The 23,162-nt window shown below is 41.9% G+C and overlaps 2 protein-coding genes across 2 annotated transcripts; one reads left to right on the forward strand and one right to left on the reverse strand.

Annotated features, from left to right (window-relative positions):
- Positions 1-381: 381 nt before the first annotated feature.
- On the forward strand, positions 382-1,341 carry LOC106821967 (olfactory receptor 3A2-like). The gene has a single exon (XM_014826873.3). It carries the CDS (start codon positions 394-396, stop codon positions 1,339-1,341), a length of 948 nt encoding a protein of 315 aa, XP_014682359.1. The 5' UTR covers positions 382-393.
- A 20,891-nt stretch (positions 1,342-22,232) lies between these two features.
- Positions 22,233-23,162, reverse strand: LOC106821983 (olfactory receptor 1A1-like). Its single transcript, XM_014826900.3, has one exon. It carries the CDS (start codon positions 23,160-23,162, stop codon positions 22,233-22,235), a length of 930 nt encoding a protein of 309 aa, XP_014682386.2.

Here is a 23,162-nt window from a genome sequence, read left to right on the forward strand (position 1 = left end):
ATTAATTTTTCTATTTTTTAATCTGCTTATTGGTTTGAGCTGATCCCTCAGAGTAAAATGGAGAAATTCCATCTGAATCTCACCACATTCAAGAGAAAGTCTGCCTTTATCTTAATTTATTTCCCAAGTATTCTGACCCTTTAAACTAAGAGAGGATGAGAGTAATGAGGTGGTGGTAGCAGTGGACACCTCATCTGAAAGCAGAGTAGTGACACTGAGGTGATTGAGGAGGTCAGTGAGTGACGTGTGGCTTGGGGAGTGGGGAAATCATCACCTGGACAGCTGGGAACTTCCCTGGGGCTTTGAACATAGGTAGTTTACAACAATTATATTGACTAAATAAATTGAGTGGACTGATACCTCCACTCTTGTGACATTTCCTTACAGGGACTCATGGATCTGGAAGCTAGGAGAAACAGGACAGCTGTTACTGAGTTCATTCTATTGGGCCTAGTGGAAACAGAAAAGTTGCAGTCCGTGGTCTTTGTACTCTTCCTCATTGCCTACCTGGTCACAGTTGGGGGCAACCTCAGTATCCTGGCAGCCATCTTGGTGGAGCCCAAACTTCATACCCCTATGTACTTCTTCCTGGGGAACCTGTCAGCTCTGGATGTTGGATGTATCACTGTCACTGTTCCTGCAATGTTAAGTCGTCTCCTGTCCCACAAGAGTAGAATTTCCTATGAAGCCTGCCTCACACAGCTCTTCTTCTTTCACCTCCTTGCTGGGATGGATTGCTTCCTATTGACAGCCATGGCCTACGACCGATTCCTGGCCATCTGTCAACCCCTCACCTATAGCACCCACATGAGCCAGGCGGTCCAGTTGATATTGGTGGCTGTGTCCTGGGCTTTTGCCTTCACCAATGCTCTGACCCACACTATTGCCCTAACTACCCTCAACTTCTGTGGTCCCAATGAGGTCAATCACTTCTATTGTGACCTCCCACAGCTCTTCCAGCTCTCCTGCTCCAGCATCCAACTCAATGAGCTGTTGCTCTTTGCTGTGGGTTTCATAATGGCAGGTGCACCTGTGGTTCTCATCATCACTTCCTACATTCACGTGGCAGCAGCAGTTCTACAGATGCATTCAGTGAAGGGCAAGAAGAAGGCCTTCTCCACATGTGGCTCCCACCTCACTGTAGTTTGCCTCTTCTTTGGGACTGGTATCTTTAACTACATGCGTCTGGGTTCAGAGGAGGCTTCAGACAAGGATAAAGGGGTTGGTGTTTTCAACACAGTTATCAACCCCATGCTGAACCCACTTATCTACAGTCTTAGAAACCCTGATGTCCAGGGTGCCCTGTGGAGGGTACTTGTGGGTAAGCGCTCACTGACCTGAGAAGTGATAGGGTGCCTCCTTTTCTGATTTGAGGAAAATTTCCCGTGAAGGCAGTAACTATTCTCCTGTTGCCTGAAGAGTTGTGTGATGTGCTTGTCCCATAAGGAAACCCTCCATAATTCATTCAATTATTCATACAATAAATATTTATTAAATTGCCTCATGATCCAGATGTGCTTCTAGGGCACAGGTGAAAAAAGAGACAAAAGTCTCTGCACATGTCAACTCACACTCTAATGGAGGGACAAAAAAAATGAAATAAATAGCATCCTGTATGGAATATCACATAGTGATAAGAGCTACAAAGACAAACAAGTAAGACAGGGAGATACAAAGTCAGGGTCTGCCGGTGAAGTTGCCACATTGTTTTGATCATGCTCACTTTCCAGGTAGATTTGAAGCCTTGGAAGCCCAGGAGTTCTGGGAAGCAATGTCCTACAGGGAAGTGCTAGTTGGGTAATCACAGCCTACGTTACTGAGAATATCACTGTGAAATTTTCTTCTGGTGTGGACTTGAGATTCTCTCTAGATCAGAACACAGAAAGCTGTTTCAAACCACTGACTCAATCCCAAGGATTATTCTATTTTACTGTTTGCCTTTCACCTCCAAGAAAATCAGTTCCTTTTCTTCACTACCACACAAGGATCCCATAGGATGTTTAGGGGACAGGTAGGGTCTAGAGAGGGAAAGAGCCCACTAAATAAAACCTACTTTAGTGCATACATGACATATCCTCAGGTCAAAAAAGGAAAGTTCCACCTCCATCCCCTGCATGTCTTTCTTTCCTGTTGAATAAGTTACCTTGCTCATATTTATGATCAAGCCTTTGAAAGAATAAATATTTATATTCCAACCGGGTCCTTAGCATTTTCAATGTAGAATGTCCAATATAACCTTCTCCTCCAAAGTCTTACTTTTCTCTCCCAAACCTCCTAGTTCAGAAAATATCCATAAATGAAGTCCTTGGGAGTGATGCCTCTTTATAAATTCATTTTATTAGTACATCAGAACAACTCTGTCCCAGAGAATTTCCACGTCTTGATGTTTATCCAGGCTTCAGCACATCCATTGCCAATTTGTATCTTTTTTCCAGCCTTCCTTGGAAGGCTACTAACCTTGTCCAGGCAATTCTACTGTCCCTCTCCTGTATCATTCCTGAAACTGTCCCATGGCTACACCTGGAGCCTGGCTTCTCTGTGATGTCTTCTTGAAGCCAAGGAACTTGAGGGAAGGGCTGAGATGAAGACGGAAGGAAAAGATATGAGAGTGGGAGATGGGTCAGGATTGGGAGTGGAGGAATGAAGAAATAATACGAGGACTTAGGGATGGATGGGATCGGAGGTGAGCAAGAGAGGTGAGAAGGAAAGGCAGAAATTAGGGAAAGGACACAAGAGAATGGGAGAGGAGAAAGGATGAGAGAATTAGGAGTATCAAACTAGATGGCTCAGGAATGCTGATGGGGTCGATGAGAAAAAGAGGAGTGAGTGAGGAGTGAGTGAGAGGTGAAAAAGAAGGATGAGGAGTGAGGAGGAAAAGAAGAATGAATATTTCTTCTTTTCATTCTCCATCAAGAATAAATATGAATGGGAGATGAGAATAAAATTCGTACTATAGAATCACTTTCTATTAGTCTGTGGCCATATAATAACTAACACCTCTGATGTTACAGTTGGGCCCCAGCCTTATTAGAAGGAAAAAAAGTTTAAGCTTTGCTGAAGGCATAATAAGGGAAAGTAGTCTGTATACTCCTCTTTTCCTTCCTCTGGCTAGGACAGGATCCTAGAAGGACAGAGAGTAGAACTGACAGGTGGGGGAGAGGGACAGAAGATGCACCTGCTAACGATCATCCATAATGCCACTGGTCCATCAAAGTCATCAGCCTCCCTGCCTTTGGGGGCAGCGCTTGTCAATACAGTCTAAAGAACAAAGAAGTATGTCTCTTTCCTGATACTCTTGGGTTTCCAGACACTTCCAGGTTAAAGAGAATAAGCTTCCCTTAAAGGGCAAAATTCTTGTGAATGAAAATCAGGAACGTAGATTGCAACTACTGCTCTGTGACCTTAGAAATTTCCTTTCTATGTTTGGGCTTATTTTGAACTATACCATAAGGAACTGGGACAAGATCATCTCTCCACAGTTGTTCACTTTTAATGACCTTTGATTACAATAGTCTGGATGAACTTTTTCCTAAGGCTGAGCAAAAAACATTTTGAGAGCATCACCACCACCATTTCAACCACTCCATTTACCCCATGAGTGTTTAACACTGTCCCAATTAATCTTATCTGCTACCCCAGGAGATCCCCAGACCTTGGCCTTTCCTCCTCCTAAGCATTCATACCAAACCCTTAAGGATTTTTTCCTTGGAAATCGTTCCTGTGTCCTGTTTATCCTCCCAGACCGAAGGGCTTCTTTAACAAGTAGGCAAGCTGTATTCCCTTTGGGATTTCTGTCCTCAAATTTAAATACCTTTATTTTAAAATTATTTAGAAGTGTTATATCTGATAGCAGAAATATTCAAACAACGTTATTTTGTCAAGCAGAAAATAAAAATACAAATGTCCCTTCACAGCACCAAAAATACCATTATTGAGAGTTACCCTCTCTTAAGGATTTTATACATATTTTTCCAGAGATTTGACACATATATGATATGCATATTTTACATCACTAGAACTATTACTGTTCTGTTTTATTTTTTATTTTTCTATGCATTATGCAATATAATCTTTTATATCAAAGGCTAAAATCATACTTTGTTTTAATGTTTGTACAGTATATCATTGTACACATAAACAATAATTTATTTAATCAACCTTCTATTTAAATAATTTGGCTTCTTTTCAATTGTTTTGCAATAACAAACAATGCTCAGATGAATATCTTTACAGAAGAATCTTTCCAGATTTCTGTAATTATTTACCTAGGGTCTATTCCTAAGAATAACTTTATCAAATTAAAGGAAATAAAAATATAAATTTTGATATAGATGTTCACACACGCATATATATTGTCCTCTTACTTTCCACAGCTTTGGCACAAACTTGTATATCCAGTAGGTTGTGGTAGTGGCTATTAACCTACATCCCTGCTATCAAGTGTTATTATAAATAAAGGTCTTTAATTTTTACCATCTGAAGATTGAGAAAGGGAAATATTTTTATTTCAATTTTTATTTTACTTAACACTGCAATTAGATATCCTTTCACATATTTATTGGCCAATTGTATTTTTCCTTTTGGAATTGCATTTTGACAATTTTTGCTCTCTTTTCCATTAGACTGTTTGTTTGTTAGGAACTCAATTGTTGTGGATATCAGCTTTCTTTCATGTAGGTTGCAAATACTTTCTCTAACTTGCCACTTGTCTTTTAATTTGATGCGTGTTTTGCCAAATAGACGTGCCATTTTTAGGTGGTCAGATCTGTTTGCCCCTTCTTATAATGCTTTTTGACTTTGTGTCTTACTTTGAGTAGAAAAGACTTTTCCATCTGTATCAGGAAAGACAGGCCAGGCCATGTTGCGCTAACAAACAGCCCCTAAAATCTCAGTGTTTTACAACAGCAAAGGTTAATTTCATATTCACATGGCCCCAATTACTTAAGAGCTGGATCTAAGAAGAGCTGTGTTTTATAATGTTCATCTTTCTTCTTATTTTGAGGACAAGAGGAATGACTTCCAAGCTCTTTACATGTCAGAGTGGAAACCAGGAGTCTACATTTTATTTTATTTGACAATTGCTTGTGGTGAACATTTATAGTCTTTCTGACTCTCTTTCCCCCTTTCTAACAGCTGCCAATTTCCATTTGGCATCGTGGCGGTTCTGCCTCCATGGCTCCAGAGTGGAGTTGTCAGCATATCTAACTGGCCTGGCCACAGTGATGGTTCTATGTGGGTGTGTGACCTGTTGCTTTAATGAGAATCTTTATACTAGCATTTCCCAGCTGAGTTTCCATGACAGAATTAAGCCACACACAAAATGATTTGAATGACTATTTTCACACCCATCTATGCCTTAGGTGACAGGTGTGCTGACTTTGGTCCTGCTTTGGACCCTGAAGCAGTCCATAGCCAGGCTCCAGCCCCTCTTAGTCACCAGTCCTGCCCACAGAGCGGCCAAACAGGAGACACACTTGTCTGAACCCTGAGGCAGGCCCTCTGACCTCAGTCTGACAGCAGATCAAGAGACCCTATAACTCAGCTCCAGACTCTCTCAGCTACAGGCTGAATTATTTGTATTATACACACACACACACACACACACACACACACACACATATATGATCTCATTTATAGATGAAATCTAAAAAGTCAAACTTACAGAACCAGAAAGTAGAATGATGGTTTCCAGGGGCTGAGGGGTGAGGGAAATGGGGAATGTTGGTCAAAGGGTACAAACTTTCAGTCATAAGAGGAATGAGTTCTGGGGATCTAATGCAGCAGGATGACTATAGTTAATAATAATGTATTGCATACTTGAGAAATAAAAGCTCTGGAGAGAAGAGCCAAGATGGCGCCGTGAGTAGTCCTCTTTGTCTCTCGCCCTTTGAGTCTACAATTATGTGGACACTTATCGCTTGACAAAGGATATCCAGACAGCATCTCAGGACGTCTGAGACACCCACGCGACTATACATCGGAAGGCGGATGGACTTTCCTCCGGGAGGATGTGGAAATAGGTGAAAACTCTCCGACCCCGACGGGCAGCCTAGTACCCGCAAGCGGCTTTCTTCCAACGGACGCCCCCAGAGGATCCACACACATCTAGGGCAGGAGCGAGAACACAACAGAGGAGCGACGGTGGAAACAGGTGACCAGAACCCTACCTAAACCCCCTGCAATTACTCCTAAACGCAGAGGGAAACTTTGGAGTTGCACACCTGAGCCCGCGGGGAGAGTCTCTCCCCGCCATTGGCGGGGAGACCCAGCCTGGTGCTCGGGGCACCCGGAGGGTCCCAGAGAGAGACACGGAGGGCACGGAGATCTCCCAGCTGCCGTTGCCCGCCCCGTGGGACTAGGGATTGCCGGAGATCTTGGAGAGGACCGGGGCCGGGGGAATTTTCAAAGGCCGGTTCTGCGACCCGGAGGGGAAGCGCCGGAGCTCCGCCCGGGCAGCAGACAAAACTCTCTGTCTGCTGTTAGCAGAGGGGCCATGCTGAGCATTCACGGCTCCGGGAGAGGCCCGGAGAGAAGCCCTGAGGGCGGGGCGACCCCCAGCTGCCATTGCCAGCCCTGTGGGTCTAGGGATTGCCGGAGATCTCGGAGAGGACCAGGGCGGGGGGAACTTTCAAAGGCTGGTTCTGCGACCCGGAGGGGAAGCGCCGGAGCTCCGCCTGGGCAGCAGACAAAACTCTCTGTCTGCCGTTAGCAGAGGGGCCACGCTGAACATTCACGGCTCCGGGAGAGGCCCGGAGAGAATCCCAGGGGGTGGGGCGACCCCCAGCTGCCGTTGCCCACCCCGTGAGGCTAGGGATTGCCAGAGATCTCAGAGAGGACTGGGGCTGGAGAGAGTTCCAGAGACCCAGCTTAGTAGCCTAGGGGGAAACCCTACAGGCTCACAGCAGCCTTAGGGAAAGCCTCTGCACAGCACCAGTAGAAGGCACCCAGCCGCCAGCCACAAGGCTGGAAGACCCCAGGGCAAAAGCAGCATAGCTAGGTGTACTAACCACAGACTGTAGAAGATGCCAATAGCTCTCCTGCGACGCATAGAGGACAAGTGAGTTTTGGTGGGTGCCGACAGCAACGGAGCGACAAATATAAGTGATCCCACCCCTGGCCGCTGGAAAAGCCCATAACACCGTTGCAGACCCCAAGGAGAGAGCACATCTAGGTGGGCTGCAACAGTAGGCACCTGCAGCCTGAAGCCCCCCTGTGACGGCCCCCACGGCAGAGGAGGGAATCCAAAGGGCCACTGTGGCTACGAAGAGGGGCCCAGGCCCAGTTAGCAACTACGGACAGGGTTCCTGGTTGGTGAAATATAAACAGCTGCTCCTCCCACCGCAGCAGCTGAAACAAGTGAAAGGAGCAACTAAACTCTATCTCCATGTGGAGGCACAAATCAACAACATCAAGCAATATGAAAAAATACATTAAATCTCCAGAACAGAAAGAAAGCAACAAATACACAGAAAACAATCCCAAAGAAAATGAGATATATAACCTAAATGACGATGACTTCAAAACAGCCATCATTAAGATTCTCAATGAGTTAAGAGAGAATTCTGACCGACAACTCAACGAGTTCAGGAGCTATGTCACAAAAGAGTTTGATACGATAAAGAAGAACCAAACAGAAATATTGGAAATGAAGAACACAATAGAGGAGATTAAGAAAAATCTAGATGCTCTGAACAGTAGGGCCGATAATATGGAGGAAAGAATTAGCAATTTGGAAGATGGCAATATAGAATTGTTGCAGGCAGAGGAGGAGAGAGAAGCAAGACTTAAAAGAAATGAAGAAACTCTCCGAGAATTATCAGACACAATTAGGAGATGCAACGTAAGGATTATAGGTATACCAGAGGGAGAAGAGAAGGAGAAAGGGGCAGAAAACCTATTCAAAGAAATAATGGCTGAGAACTTCCCAAATCTGGTGAGGGAGATGGATCTTCAGGTGACAGAAGCCAATAGATCTCCAAACTTTATCAATGCAAGAAGACCAACTCCACGGCATATAGTAGTGAAGCTAGCAAAAGTCAACGACAAGGAGAAAATATTAAGGACAGCCAGGCAAAAGAAACTAACCTACAAAGGAACCCCCATCAGGCTATCAGCAGATTTCTCAGCAGAAACTTTACAGGCTAGAAGAGAGTGGAATGATATATTCAAAAATCTGAAGGACAAAAATCTACAGCCGAGAATTCTCTACCCAGCGAAAATATCCTTCAAATACGATGGAGAAATAAAAACTTTCCCAGACAAACAAAAATTAAGGGAGTTCATTGCCACAAAACCTCCTCTTCAGGAAATCCTCAGGAAAACCCTCATTCCTGAAAAATCCAAAAAAGGAAAGGGGCTACAAAACCAAGAGCAGAGGAGATAAGTAGAAGGACAACAACAGAGAGTAGTAGCTCTACATCAGAACAGATTAAACCATGGGACGAGAAACAAAGGAAACTGAAGAAAACCGGAAAACAAGACACAAAATGGGAGTGGTAGGCCCCCACGTCTCAATAATCACTCTAAATGTAAATGGATTGAACTCCCCAATCAAAAGACACAGAGTGGCAGGATGGATCAAAGAACAAGATCCAACAATATGCTGCCTCCAGGAAACACACCTCAGCCCCAAAGACAAACACAGACTCAGAGTGAAGGGATGGAGAACAATACTCCAAGCTAATAATGAACAAAAGAAAGCAGGTGTCGCTATACTAATATCAGACAAGGTAGATTTCAAAGCAAAACAGATAAAGAAAGATAAAGAGGGACAGTATATAATGATAAAAGGGACTCTCCACCAAGAAGACATAACACTTATAAATATATACGCACCCAACACAGGAGCACCAAAATTTGTAAAGCAACTCTTAATAGAACTAAAAGAAGACATCAACAACAATACAATAATAGTAGGGGACCTCAACACACCATTAACACCAATGGACAGAACATCCAGACAGAAAATCAACAAGGAAATAATAGAATTAAATGAAAAATTAGACCAGATGGACTTAATAGATATATGTAGAACACTTCATCCAAAAACAGCAGGTTACACATTCTTCTCAAGTGCACATGGAACATTCTCAAGGATTGACCATATTTTGGGAACCAAAGCAAACATCAATAAATACAAGAGAGTTGAAATAATATCAAGCATCTTTTCTGATCATAACGCTATTAAACTAGAAATCAACTACAAGAAAAAAGCAGAGAAAGGTGCAAAAATGTGGAGACTAAACAACACGCTTCTCAACAAACAATGGATCATTGAAGAAATTAAAGAAGAAATCAAATATTATCTGGAGACAAATGAAAATGAGAACACGACATACCAAATCATTTGGGATGCAGCAAAAGCAGTCCTAAGAGGGAAATTCATCGCAATACAGGCTCACCTCACTAAACAAGAAAAAGCTCACGTAAGCAACCTCAAACGACACCTAACGGAACTAGAAAAAGAAGAACAAACAAAGCCCAGAGTCAGTAGAAGGAGGGAAATAATAAAAATAAGAGCAGAAATAAACGATATTGAAACAAAAAAGACAATAGAAAGGATCAATGAAACAAAGAGTTGGTTCTTCGAAAGAATTAACAAAATTGACAAACCCCTAGCCAGACTCACCAAGAAAAGAAGAGAGAAAGCGCAAATTAATAAAATCAGGAATGACAGAGGAGAAATCACAACAGATACCAATGAAATACAAGAGATCATAAGAGAATACTATGAAAAACTATATGCCAACAAATTGAACAACTTGGAAGAAATGGACAAATTCCTAGACTCCTACAATCCCCCCAAACTGAATCAGGAAGAAATGGAGAATCTGAATAGACCAATCACAAGTAAGGAAATAGAAACGGTAATCAAAAACCTCCGCAAAAACAAGAGTCCAGGACCAGACGGCTTCTCTGGAGAATTCTACCAAACATTTAAAGAAGACTTAATACCTATTCTCCTCAAACTGTTCCAGAAAATTGAGAAAGATGGAGAACTCCCTAACACATTCTATGAAGCCAACATCACTCTGATCCCCAAACCTGACAAGGACAACACAAAGAAGGAGAACTACAGGCCGATATCACTGATGAACATAGATGCAAAAATCCTCAACAAAATTTTGGCAAACCGATTACAGCAATACATCAAAAAGATTATACACCATGATCAAGTGGGATTTATACCAGGGACACAGGGATGGTTCAACATCCGCAAGTCAATCAACGTGATACACTACATCAACAAAATGAAAAACAAAAACCACATGATCATCTCAATAGACGCAGAGAAAGCATTCGACAAGATCCAACACCCATTTATGATAAAAACCCTCAGTAAAATGGGTATAGAAGGAAAGTACCTCAACATAATAAAGGCCATATATGATAGACCCACAGCCAACATCATACTCAATGGACAAAAGCTGAAAGCCATCCCTCTGAGGACAGGAACAAGACAAGGGTGCCCACTTTCACCACTCCTATTCAACATAGTACTGGAGGTGCTGGCCAGAGCAATTCGGCAGGAAAAAAAAATAAAAGGAATCCAAATAGGTAACGAAGAAGTAAAACTCGCGTTGTTTGCAGACGACATGATCTTATACATAGAAAACCCCAAAGAATCCACAGAAAAACTATTAGAAATAATCAACAACTACAGCAAAGTAGCAGGGTATAAAATTAACGTGCATAAATCAGTAGCATTTCTATACACTAACAATAAACTAACAGAAAAAGAACTCAAGAACTCTATCCCATTCACAATCGCAACGAAAAGAATAAAACACCTTGGGATAAACTTAACCAAGGAAGTGAAGGATCTATACAATGAAAACTACAAGACTTTCTTGAAAGAAATAGGCGATGACATAAAGAGATGGAAAAACATTCCTTGCACATGGATTGGAAGAATAAACATAGTTAAAATGTCCATACTACCTAAAGCAATATACAGATTCAATGCTATCCCAATCAGAATCCCAAGAACATTCTTCACAGAAATTCAACAAACAATCCTAAAATTCATATGGGGGAACAAAAGACCACGAATTGCTAAAGCAATCTTGAGCAAGAAAAACAAAGCCGGCGGAATCACAATCCCCGATTTCAAAACATACTACAAAGCTACAGTGATCAAAACAGCATGGTACTGGTACAAAAACAGGTGCACAGATCAATGGAACAGAATTGAAAGCCCAGAGATAAAACCACACATCTATGGACAGCTAATCTTCGACAAAGGAGCAGAGGGCCTACAAGGGAGAAAAGAAAGTCTCTTCAACAAATGGTGCTGGGAAAACTGGACAGCCACATGCAAAAGATTGAAAATCGACCATTCTTTTTCACCACACACCAAAATAAACTCAAAATGGATCAAAGACCTAAAGATTAGGCCTGAGACAATAAGTCTTTTGGAAGAGAATATAGGCAGTACACTCTTTGACATCAGTTTCAAAAGAATCTTTTCGGACACTGTAACTCCTCAGTTGAGGGAAACAATAGAAAGAATAAACAAATGGGACTTCATCAGACTAAAGAGCTTCTTCAAGGCAAGGGAAAACAGAATTGAAACAAAAAAACAGCTCACTAATTGGGAAAAAATATTTACAAGCCACTTATCCGACAAAGGGTTAATCTCCATAATATACAAAGAACTCACACTGCTTAACAACAAAAAAACAAACAACCCGATCAAAAAATGGGCAGAGGACATGAACAGACATTTCTCAAAAGAAGATATGAATATGGCCAATAGACACATGAAAAGATGTTCATCATCGCTAATCATCAGGGAAATGCAAATCAAAACTACACTAAGATATCACCTTACCCCCGTTAGATTGGCAAAAACATCCAAAACCAAGAACGACAAATGTTGGAGAGGTTGTGGAGAAAGAGGAACCCTCATACACTGTTGGTGGGAATGCAAACTGGTACAGCCACTATGGAAAACAGTATGGAGATTTCTCAAAAAGTTAAAAATAGAAATACCCTATGACCCAGCCATCCCATTACTGGGTATCTATCCTAAGAACCTGATATCAGATATCTCAAGAGTCCGTTGCACCCCTATGTTCATCGCAGCATTATTTACAATAGCCAAGACGTGGAACCAGCCTACATGCCCAGAAACTGATGATTGGATAAAGAAGATGTGGTATATATACACAATGGAATACTACTCAGCCATAAAAAAAGACGAAATTGGCCCATTCACAACAATGTGGATGGACCTCGAGGGCATTATGTTAAGCGAAATAAGTCAGTCAGAGAAAGACGAACTCTATATGACTCCACTCATAGGTGGAAATTAGTATATTGAGAAGGAGATCTGATCGGTGGTTACCAGGGAAAAGGGGGGGTGGGGGGAGGGTACGGAGGGGGAAGTGGTGTACCCACAACATGACTAACAAAAATGTACAACTGAAATTTCACAAGCTTGTAATCCATCATAACATTAATAAAAATAAAATAAAATAAAAAAAAATTAAAAAAAAAAAGAAATAAAAGCTCTGGACACAAAAAGGTAGGAATAGAGAGAGAGATAGAGGGAGAGAGAGAGAGAGAGAGATCATAGTCTTTTAATACCTAATCTCAGAAGCTATGTCCATCACTTTTACTATATTCTCTTTTGGGGATGTATAATCAACATATAACACTATATTAGTTTCAAGTGTACAATGTAATGATTTGATATTTATGTTTGCTGTGAAATGATCATCAAAAAAGTCTGTAACCATCATAGACCAATTTGTACTAGCTCTATTGTATCCATCCATCCATGAAATTGTAAGTATTGATAACAAAATATCAAAATTGTTTTGCACAGACAATGAGCAAAAACTGCATGTCTTGTAGCTGGAGTATGTGCAGAAGATGGAAACCTTGTCCTCAGATGACCTTGAGCTGCCTAGGAACAAAACGTTCCCTAACTATGGAACTCTGTGGTGAGAAAGCAGTGCAGGGAAGTGCATAAGAAGCAAGGAGTCCCTTGATTTTTAGCACACTGGACTTGGGAGACCCTTACATTCCCATCATCCAATCAACTTCCTCCAAGCTAGTGTTTTGCATAACTGCTCCCACTCCCAACCCCTTAAAAGTCTGTCCTGCTTCAGCCTGGGGAGACAGATTTGAGCTTTGCCTCCTGTCTCCTTGCTGGTTGGCCATGCAATAAAGCTCTTTCTTTTCTCAAAAGCTAAGGCCATAATATTGGCTTGTATGCATGTCAGGCAGTGGGCCATTGCTCAGTAACAACTTCTGCTAAACAAAAAGAGACCACGGTTGTGTAACTACATACTGGAGGCTCCACAGCGCCCAGTGGAGTGGTGGCCCTTATCGCTGACCCTAAGCAGCTACCTAGACTACTTTGTCTAGAGGCCTGGCTGGTTGGATTCCTGTTTCCCACTGCAGTGCTCCAGGCTCCCCAGTGCTTTCTTCACTTCTTTGAAAAGAAATTGCTTCTGGACCAAGATGTCTCTGGGTGAGTAACCTTAAGAAAGCTATTGTCTCTCTGGTTTGATCCTCTGGAAATACAAGCTTCACCTGCACTCTGGGGAATGCTGGTGGACTGAGTCCCAAATGTTGAGCCTGAACCCAGGATAATTAGAAACAGGATAAAGGGTTCACTCATGAGGTAGTCCTGATAATCCAGCTACTCCTGGAACCTCAGTTGGAATGATAACTTTATGAATCTGGTTCACGTCATATGTAGAGTTGTACTGTGTGTTAAGGTTTTGTGTGGTGGTGTTAATTTAAACTGAATTGACTCTTTGGGGACTGAGTTTCTTGACTGTAACAAACTCCCTTATCAAATTAACTTTATGAGGGTCTTCTGACTCCAAAGAAAAGAGACACTGTTCCCTCTGATCCTTTGGGACATTCCCAGGTGAGTAGGGATTTTACAGAGGTGTGGGGACATCTGCCTGTGACATGCAATGGCCTCACAAGGATCCCCCTCCCCCCAAAGAATATACTTTACTGAACCTCTTCAGAGGTTGAATTTCATATGGAAAAAATCAGACAAAAGGCAGCTTGGCTCCAACAAATGTCCTTACAAGAATCTGGATTCAATCTCTTAGGAATATCTTCTTTCAGATCTCACGAGGAATAAGGTCTGTATTTGAGGAATTGTTTAAACTAGGTATCATTGTTTTGTGCTTGCTAGGATTTGTATTCCTTCCTGTCAAGCTCTGCATTTGGTAGGTGTCTCATATCCTTAAACACATACCCCTAAAGCATACAATGACCATTCAACATAAAGGCCCAGTTCCCGGGACCCCTGAATATTTGCAATTCAGTGTGAAACAATTTCATTCCTCAAACCCAGATCTGTACGTCTAACCAGCAGGAAGTAAATAGAGCAGTGTCACCCCTAATCCCTCAAGAATGAGGAATGGACAAAGAACAGGGGGGACTAAAACAGTCTTGGTACCCATTGACCCATTTGCCTCTCTAAAACATTTTGTAAGCTATTTTTTTTTTTCAGAGAAGAGCCAGGGAGCATGACAGGGCAATGTCACATGCACAGAACTGCCACTGGTTTGCTCCTCTGCGTCTCTCCTGGAGCCATGCATGTTCCCGTAGGAGCCCAGTGCAGAGAGCATGCGCAGAAGATGGAATCACAGAGCATGCGCAGAAGATGGAAACTTGTCCTCAGATGACCTTGAACTGTGCCAGAACCAAAAGTTCCCTAACTGAGGAACTCAATGTGATGTGAAAGCAGCATGGAAAACCCAATGAGAAGTCCCTTGATTTGTAGCACACTAGACTTGAGATATTTACACTCCCAGCATCCAATCAGATTCTGCCAAGCTAGCATTTTTTGTGACCACTCCCACTCCCAACTCCTTAAAATTCTGTCCCTCTTCAGCTCAGGGAGACAGGTTTAAGCCCTGCCTACTGTTTCCCTGCTGGCCAACCCTGCAGTAAAGCTCTTTCTTCTCTCAAAATCTGGTGCCATGGTATTAGCTTCTATGTGCATTGGGCAGCGAGCCCTTGCTTGGTAACATTTCTCTCTCCCTGCCATGTGAGGACACAGAGGGAAGGTCACCTTCTACAAGCCAGAAAGAGAGTTCTCACCAGACCCTGACCATGCTGGCATCCTGATCTCAGCCTTCCAGCATCCATAACTGTAAGAAAATAAATTTCTGTTGCTTAAATCACTCAGTCTGTAGCATTTTATTATGGAGGCCTGAGCCTACTAACACAAACTGTGAGTATTTCCTCATTGGGAATTGTGTTTTTTTTCTCCAAGTTCATTGTGGAATAATTGACCAATATAATTGCATATATTTAAGTGTGCAATGCGATGACTTGATATACATTGTGGAATGATTGTCAAGATCAAGATAATTAGCACATCCACCACCTCACAAAGTTAACTTTTTTTGGTGTGCAGTGAGAACCCTTAGGATATACTCTTAGCAAATTTCAAGTGTACAATACCATATTACTAACTTTAGTCATCAGGATGCACATTAGATTCTCAGATTCTAATCACCTTATAACTGAAAGTTTATACCCTATGACCTACATTTCTCTATTAATCCCTCCCCCCAGTTCCTGGCAACTGCCATTCTATTCTGTTTCTATGAAATAGGCCTTTTGTTTTTGGATTCCACATACAAGTGTTACCATACAGAATTTGTCTTTGTCTGGCTTATTTCACTGAGCATAATGCCATCAAATTCCATTCATGTTGTCACAAGCAGTAGGTATTCCTTCTATATGGATGAATAATATTCCTTTGTGTGTGTGTGTGTATATATATATATATATATATATATATATATACATTTTCTTTATCCAACGATTCACTGAAAGACACTTAGGTTGTTTCCCTATCTTGGCTATGGTGAATAAGTCTGGAGTGAACATGGGAGTGCAGATGTCTCTTCAAGATAGTGATTTCATTTCCTTCAGATATAGTCTCAAAAGTGGAATTGCTGGATCATATGGTAGTTCTATTTTTGACTTTTTATGGAACCTCCATACTGTTCTCCATAGTGGCTGCACCAATTTACTTTCCCACCAAGATTGCACAAAAGTTTTCTTTTCTCTACTTCTTCACCAACACTTCCTATTTCTTGCCTTTTTGACAATAGCCATCCTAACAGGTGTGAGGTGATAGCTCATGGTTTTCATTTGCATTTCCCTGATGATTAGTGACGTTGAGCACCTTTTCATGTACCTGTTGGTCATTTGAATGTCTTCTTTAGAAAAATGTCTGTTCAGATCCTTTGCCCATTTTTTAAAGTGGATTATTTGCTGTTTTGTATTGTGTTGTACAAGTTCTTTATATATTTTGGAATTTAACCCCTTATCAGATATATGCTTTGCAAATATTTTCTCCTATTCCATAGGTTGCTTTTTAGTTTATTGATTGTTTCCTTTGCTCAGCAGACACCTTTTAGTTTGAAGTAGCTCCCTTGGCTGAGATTGACATTGGCATAGATTTCAGGGGGTTTTGGTGGCCAAAACTGTGGAGGCCCTGCAGGTGGCAGTGACAGCTAGAGTTATTAGGGTCCTTGATGTGAAGGCTGCTGGCATTCTCCTTCTCTCCTATTTTTCCCTTGGGGGAAAGCTCTAGCCAAGGGGATCCCTCTTGGCACCAGGTCTGGTGTGCTGCAGTCAGAGTGACAGCAGAGCTGGGGTTCTGGGATCAGGTGCACTTGCTGTGGTGATGGCGCTGTTGTCTGAGGTGCAAGCATGTGCAGATCTCCTGTGGATCTGGAGTCTGGTTTTCTGGGCTCACTGAAGTGACTCAGGCTCTGAGGAGAAGGGGAAATGCAGCAGCAATTTGGGCCCGGCTGGCAGGATGCAGCAGAAGCAAGCCCTGGAGATGGCAGGTCAAAGTCCCAACTCGTGCCCCAGGGGGCATGGATCGGAACAGCATCAGTGTGGCCCTGGTGATGGTGGCTCAAAGCCTAACTCAGGACCAAGGTGGTGGGACAGAGAGCTGCAGCAGTGCAGCCTAGTGATGGTGGGTCCATGGAAAGACTGAGGATCGAAGAGCCAGGCACAGAACAACAGCAGCAGCATGGCCTCTGTGATGGAATGTCAAAGCCCTGACTCAGGACCCAGGGGCTAGTGCACACAGGGCAGTGGCAGTGCTCCCTGGTGATGGCTGGTCAAAGCTTCTACTTAGGACTCAGGATGCGGTCACAGAGCAGTGCAGCTTGGCTTGGTGATTGTGGGTCAAAGCTGTGACTTTGGCTCAGGGGGCAGGGTTTAGAGCAGCAGCAGCTCCCTTCCTGTAGATGAGAAGGTGCTGTGGCTTTCTCAGACAGCAGGCACAGTAGTGACTGGGGCCCCTGGAGGCAGGTCTCACTGCAGCAACAGCTCCAGCCAGGGGGAGGAGATGCATTGGCAGGGAATCCTGGCTGCTCCATCAGATGAGTGCAGCATTGGTGAAGACTGTGGGGGCCCTTGGTAGCAAAGTCTGCAAATGTTCACAGGGGTGATGAGGCTTGCTGGGGTTCTCCCACTCTCCTTTTCCCATGGGGTAAAATCCTCAAGGAGATCCCTTTTGGCACTGAGCTGCTCTGGATGAGGCATGGGGCGATGAAGGTAAAACGTTCCCTACATTTTCCATGTGGTCATTTTCGGTTTTCGAGCTCCACAGGATTTCTGCTGCTTCTTTGTTGTAGTCCTGAGCTTTCCTGGAGCTACTTCCATCAGTTTGTAGTTATTTACTTATCTTTTTTATTGTTTTTTGGGGGAGATGAGCATTGAGACCTCTTATCCTTGACATCTTGCTAATGTCATGGCCTCCTGAAATTGTTTTTTGAAGTCCTTTGCTTCTTTTTCCACTTGATTATTAATTTTTTATTGAATTATAAAAACTCTGTATGTCTTGTGGATGTGATCCTTTGGCCATATATTTTGCAAATAATTCCACACAGTTTCCCAATTTGCCAATTTTCTTTCATCTTTGTTTTTGATGTCTTCCAACAATTGAAAGTTCAATTTTGTTAGGTTTTCAAATATATCCTTTTTAATAAACTCATGGGCAGTACTCTTTGTTATTGTTTTCCCATGATCTCTGAACAACTTCTAGAGCTCCAATTAAATATGATCTTAATCTACCTTTATCAATTTATGTTCAATATTTCCAACAATCTTCATTTTCCATCTTTTAAAAAATCTCTGTGCTACATTCTGGATAAGTTCTTCTAGTTACATTCTTATCATGTAATTTTCTCCTCTGCTCTGCCCATTCTGCTGCCAAAACTAGTTGACTTTTTAAAGTTATTGTACATTTTATTTATGGAAATTCAATAGATTTTTTTAGAATCTTATTCCAAGTGTCTTTTCATAGTTTTTGTTCTAAAGTTCTAAAGTCTTTATGGGTCTGTTTTATTGTCTCTCTTTTCTACTAGTTTTTTTTTTTAAGTTAATTTTTATTGAGTTTATGATAGTTTACAATCTTGTGAAATTTCAGTTGTACATTAGTGTTTGTCAGTCGTGTTGTAGGTGCACTCCTTCACCCTTTGTGCCCACTCACCATCCCCCCTTTCCCCTGGTAGCCATAATCTGTTCTCTTTGTCCACATGTTTAAATTCCTCATATAAGTGGTGTCATACAGAGATTGTCCTTCTCTATCTGGCTTATTTCACTTAACGTAATTCCCTCAAGATCCATCCATGTTGTTGTGAATGGGATGATGTTATTTTTTTTATGGCTGAGTAGTATTCCATTGTATATATATATACCATATCTTCTTCACCCAATCATCAATTCACACACTCAACAACAAAAAATCAAACAACCTGATCAAAAAATGGGCAGGAGACATGAACAGACATTTCTCCCAAGAAGATATTTGGATGGTCAATAGGCACATGAAAAGATATTTGTCATCACTGATCATCAGGGAAATGCAAATCAAAACTACACTAAGATATCACCTTACACCCATTAGAATGGCAAAAACAACCAAAACAAAAAGTAACAAATGTTGGAGAGGTTGTGGAAAAAAAGGATCCCTCTACTAGTTTTTAATCATGATGCTTTATTTCTTTGTGTGCCTGCTGTAATGGGCTGAATTGTGTCCTCCAAAAAAGATATGCTGACATCCTAACCCCCAATACTTCAAAAAGTGACCTCATGAGGAAATAGGGTCATTGTAGATGTAATTAGTTAAGTTAGGATGAGGTCATACGGCAGTAGAGTAGGCTTCTAATCCAATATGACCAGTGTCCTTGTAAGAACACAGTCGTATGAAGACACAGACACACAGGGAAATTCCACGTGATGAAGAAGGCAGAGATTGGAATTATGGGGTTTTAACGGAGAAATAGACAACAGTACAATAATATTAAGGAATTCTAATACACCACTTTCAACAATGGACAGATCATCCAGACAGACAATCACCAAAGAAACTTTGGACTTGAACCATACTTTAGACCAAGTAGACATAATAGAAATATACAGACCATTCCATCCAGCAGCAGCAGAATACACGTTATTCTCAATTACACATGGAAAATTCTCCAGGACAGATTGTATGATTGGTCACAAGACAAGTCTTAGTAAATTTAAAATGATTGAAATCACACAAAATGTGTTTTCTGAACACAATGATATGAAACTAGAAATGAATAACAAAAGAAAAGCTGGAAAATTCACAAATATGTGGAAGGTAAATAACACACTTCTGAACAACTGAAGAATCAAATAAGGAATCCAAAGGGAAATCAAAAAAGTATTTGAAACAAACAAAAATGGAAACACAACATATCAGAGTCTATGGGATGCTGCCAAAGCCATTCAACATGAGAAGTTTGTAGCAATAAACACCTACATTAAGAAAAAAATAAAGATATCAAGTAGTAACATAACTTGACACCTCATGAAACTAAAAAAGGAAAACAAATTAAGCTCAAAGTTAGCAAACGGAAGGAAATAACAAAGAGCAGAGCAGAAATAGACAAAATAGAAGAAAAAAAAAACAACAACAAAAGAAAAGGCCAATGAAAGTAAGAGCCAGTTTTTTGAAAAGACAAACGATAAAACAATAAAGATGGGGAGAAAAGGAAAAAGAAACAAGTGAAAATCATTTTAATAGTATACCTATTTAACCCAATATTCCAAATTACTATTTCAACATGCAGTAAGTATTTTAAAACAATATTCAAATATTTTATAATATTTAAAACCCAGATTGTAATTTGCACTCACAATACATTTCAGTTAGTCTAGTCCATTTTAAGAGTTCTATAGCCACATGTGGCTAGAGGTTAAATATTTGGTGTAGCTCTGGGTTCAGATCCTGACACTGATTGAACAGTCATAAAAGCCCCTATATTTGGATTTTACTGACTCATGGGCAGTGACCAATGGCCTAACCATATGATCAGGTAGTAGGATGATAGAAACCTGGCTTACTAAAGGGATGCCCATATGGGGCACGGCCCTATGGAAATCACTACGGGAATTTGAGGGGTGCTTTAAAATAGAACACATTGATGCCCGTCAGAAGAACTCCTTTCCAGGTTTCAAAGGTGGTTGGAATTATAAGCAGATATCCCCATGTCCATGTCCTCACTTTAGAGGGCCACCTGGATCCATGAAATGAGTGGACATGGGGTATTGCAGCAATGCAGAAATGGGCTGAATCTGGAAGTACTCCTCTTGCACCCAGTGAAGCACAAAATCCCAGTAAGAACTATTCTCTCGGCCAGCGTAAGAGACAGAGATGGAAGATGGCTATGTGGCAGATTCTCTGTGGGGAAGGCCCTGATCCTGGCTGACAAGTGAGACTGATGCTGGTAGTGCTGGGGAGCTACAAATGGGTCTTAACAGGAATAGACACTGACTCTAGACTAAGCATTGCTTACCTGATGGTAGATGCAAATGCTGAGTGCTATAAAAGAACTGGAAGAGAAGCTATTGTACCATTTTGGATGGCTGACAATTGTTTCTTCAGACCAAGGAACACACTTTTCAGCCTATAACATCCCACAATGGGCAGAGAGATAGCTTCCTCAGAGTAGTAGTTTGAGAGAGAATTGGAATGGGCAACTAAAATATTGGTTATCTAAAATGGTGGGAGATAGGGGCTGGCCCCGTGGCCGAGTGGTTAAATTTGCGTTCTCCGCTTCTGCGGCCCAGGGTTTCACCAGTTCGGATCCAGGGCGCGAACATGTCACTGCTCACTAGGCCATGTTGAGGCAGCATCCCACATACCACAACTAGAAGGACCCACAACTAAAATATACAACTATGTACTTGGGGGATTTTGGGAGAAAAAGTAGAAACAAAAAGAAAAGAAGATTGGCAACAGTTGTTAGCTCAGGTGCCAATCTTTAAAAATAAAACAAAATGGAGGGCGATAAAGACATGTAGGGTTGGCTTACAGGCCCTCATGATTGTGTGCTCACACCCAATATGAACATGAATGAGGCTAAAGGAGTATCCCCACTGGATGGTTTTCTGCTTTTCCAGTGGATCTGGGGAATAGGATGTGGGGAACGTTGCTGGTATGACTATGCAATTCTTGCCAAGGAAGGAGTACACTGGTATAATGACCATACTTTTCTTTCTTTCTCACATTACCTTGATTTTTTTTTCTACCTGCTTGAGGCCATGGTCACAGGACCAGTGCCCAACTACAAGGCCTGGATGCAAGGATAATTCCTATGCAAGAAACTATAACTACGTTTTTGAATCTTAAGTCAGAATTCCTAAGGCCTGATAGGGTGGATTGTATTTTGACCCCATCTGGCATAGTTGGTTGCATAGTGGTCAGGATACCTCAGTAATTCTGTACCTATGTAACCTTACCTTATTTGAATAGAAGTGGACTGAGGTGTGGGGACTTGCTAGACCAGTACTGCTGCCTGCAATCTGGACCAGCACAGTGGATTAACCTAATGTCCCTTCCAAAGGTGGAAAAGTTAGAGTATAACAGGAGGAATATTGGCTAAAGGTAAGAAAATGAATAAAAGAACCAAGAGAAATCCACTCTTACTTTAACACCTTGAAAGAGGCTCAGAGCAAAAGATGATATTGCCTCTTAGCTCAATTATACCAGATGCCTGAAATGGTGAGCCATATATTGCTGACACTGGTTAAGCTTTTGGACCTGATAAGAGTGAATGGAAGCCTGTAGACCTGAGTGGCTTTGCCCTGGGAGATCAAAGGTGGTTTCTTGGAGGGGGAGGATATTGGGTTGGATTTTCAAATGCATCCTAATCTGTGAGCAAAATCTCCAAAGTATGAGGTTATGAGGAGATTCTCTTGCTGAAGAGCTTCCCCAGGGCAGCCTTCATGTCCCGGTTTCTCAGACTATAGACGAAAGGATTTAACATTGGGGTCACTGCGATGTACATCACAGTTATCACAGCATCCTTTAGGCTGTAACTAGTCAGAGGGCGGAAATACATGCCCATGACCGTCCCATAATACAAAGAAACAACTGTGAGGTGGGAACCACAGGTAGAGAAGGCTTTGAACACACCTTTGGTGGATGGAACCCGTAAGACAGTGGAAAAGACTCGAACATAGGAGATAATGATGCATAGTAATGGCAAGGAGAAAACCCCAACCCCTAGGTACATCATCTTCACATTGAAGCTGATCTCGGAACAGGACAGCTTGAACAAAGAGGCCATGTCGCAATAGAAGTTGACCACTCTCTGGTTTCCACAGAAGGACAGTTGAGCTGTGAGTAGAGTGTGTGGGAGAGCATTGGCATTTCCAACCACCCAGGACCCAACAACTAGTAGGACACAGAACAGTGGGCTCATAATTGTTGTGTAATGAAGTGGGCGGCTGATGGCCACAGCACGATCATATGCCATTGCTGCCAAGATATAGCTATCTATGTTAGCCATGCCAATCATAAAATACATCTGTGTTAGGCATCCTTCAAAGGAGATGGCTTTGGTGTCCAAGAGATGGTTGGTAAGCATCTTAGGGAGTGTTACAGAGGAGAAGCAGATGTCAACAAAGGAGAGGTTGGCAAGGAGAAAATACATGGGGTTGTGAAGGCGAATGTCAGAGCGAATGGCCAAGATGATGAGCAGATTACCAATCAATGTGATGGGGTAAATGAACAGGAAAAGGATGAAGAAGAAATCTTCCTGTTCCTGTTGACCAGTAACTCCTAGGAGGATGAAATCCATGTTAGAGGACTGGTTGTCTTCTCTCAT

The sequence above is a fragment of the Equus asinus genome, chromosome 13, assembly GCF_041296235.1.
Source record: "Equus asinus isolate D_3611 breed Donkey chromosome 13, EquAss-T2T_v2, whole genome shotgun sequence".
Lineage (NCBI taxonomy): Eukaryota > Metazoa > Chordata > Mammalia > Perissodactyla > Equidae > Equus > Equus asinus.

What these genes read in the sequence shown, in the direction of transcription:
- LOC106821983 (XM_014826900.3), bottom strand. Translation starts at nt 23,162, where the DNA reads ATGAGAGAAGACAACCAGTCCTCTAACATGGATTTCATCCTCCTAGGA.
- LOC106821967 (XM_014826873.3), top strand. Translation starts at nt 394, where the DNA reads ATGGATCTGGAAGCTAGGAGAAACAGGACAGCTGTTACTGAGTTCATT.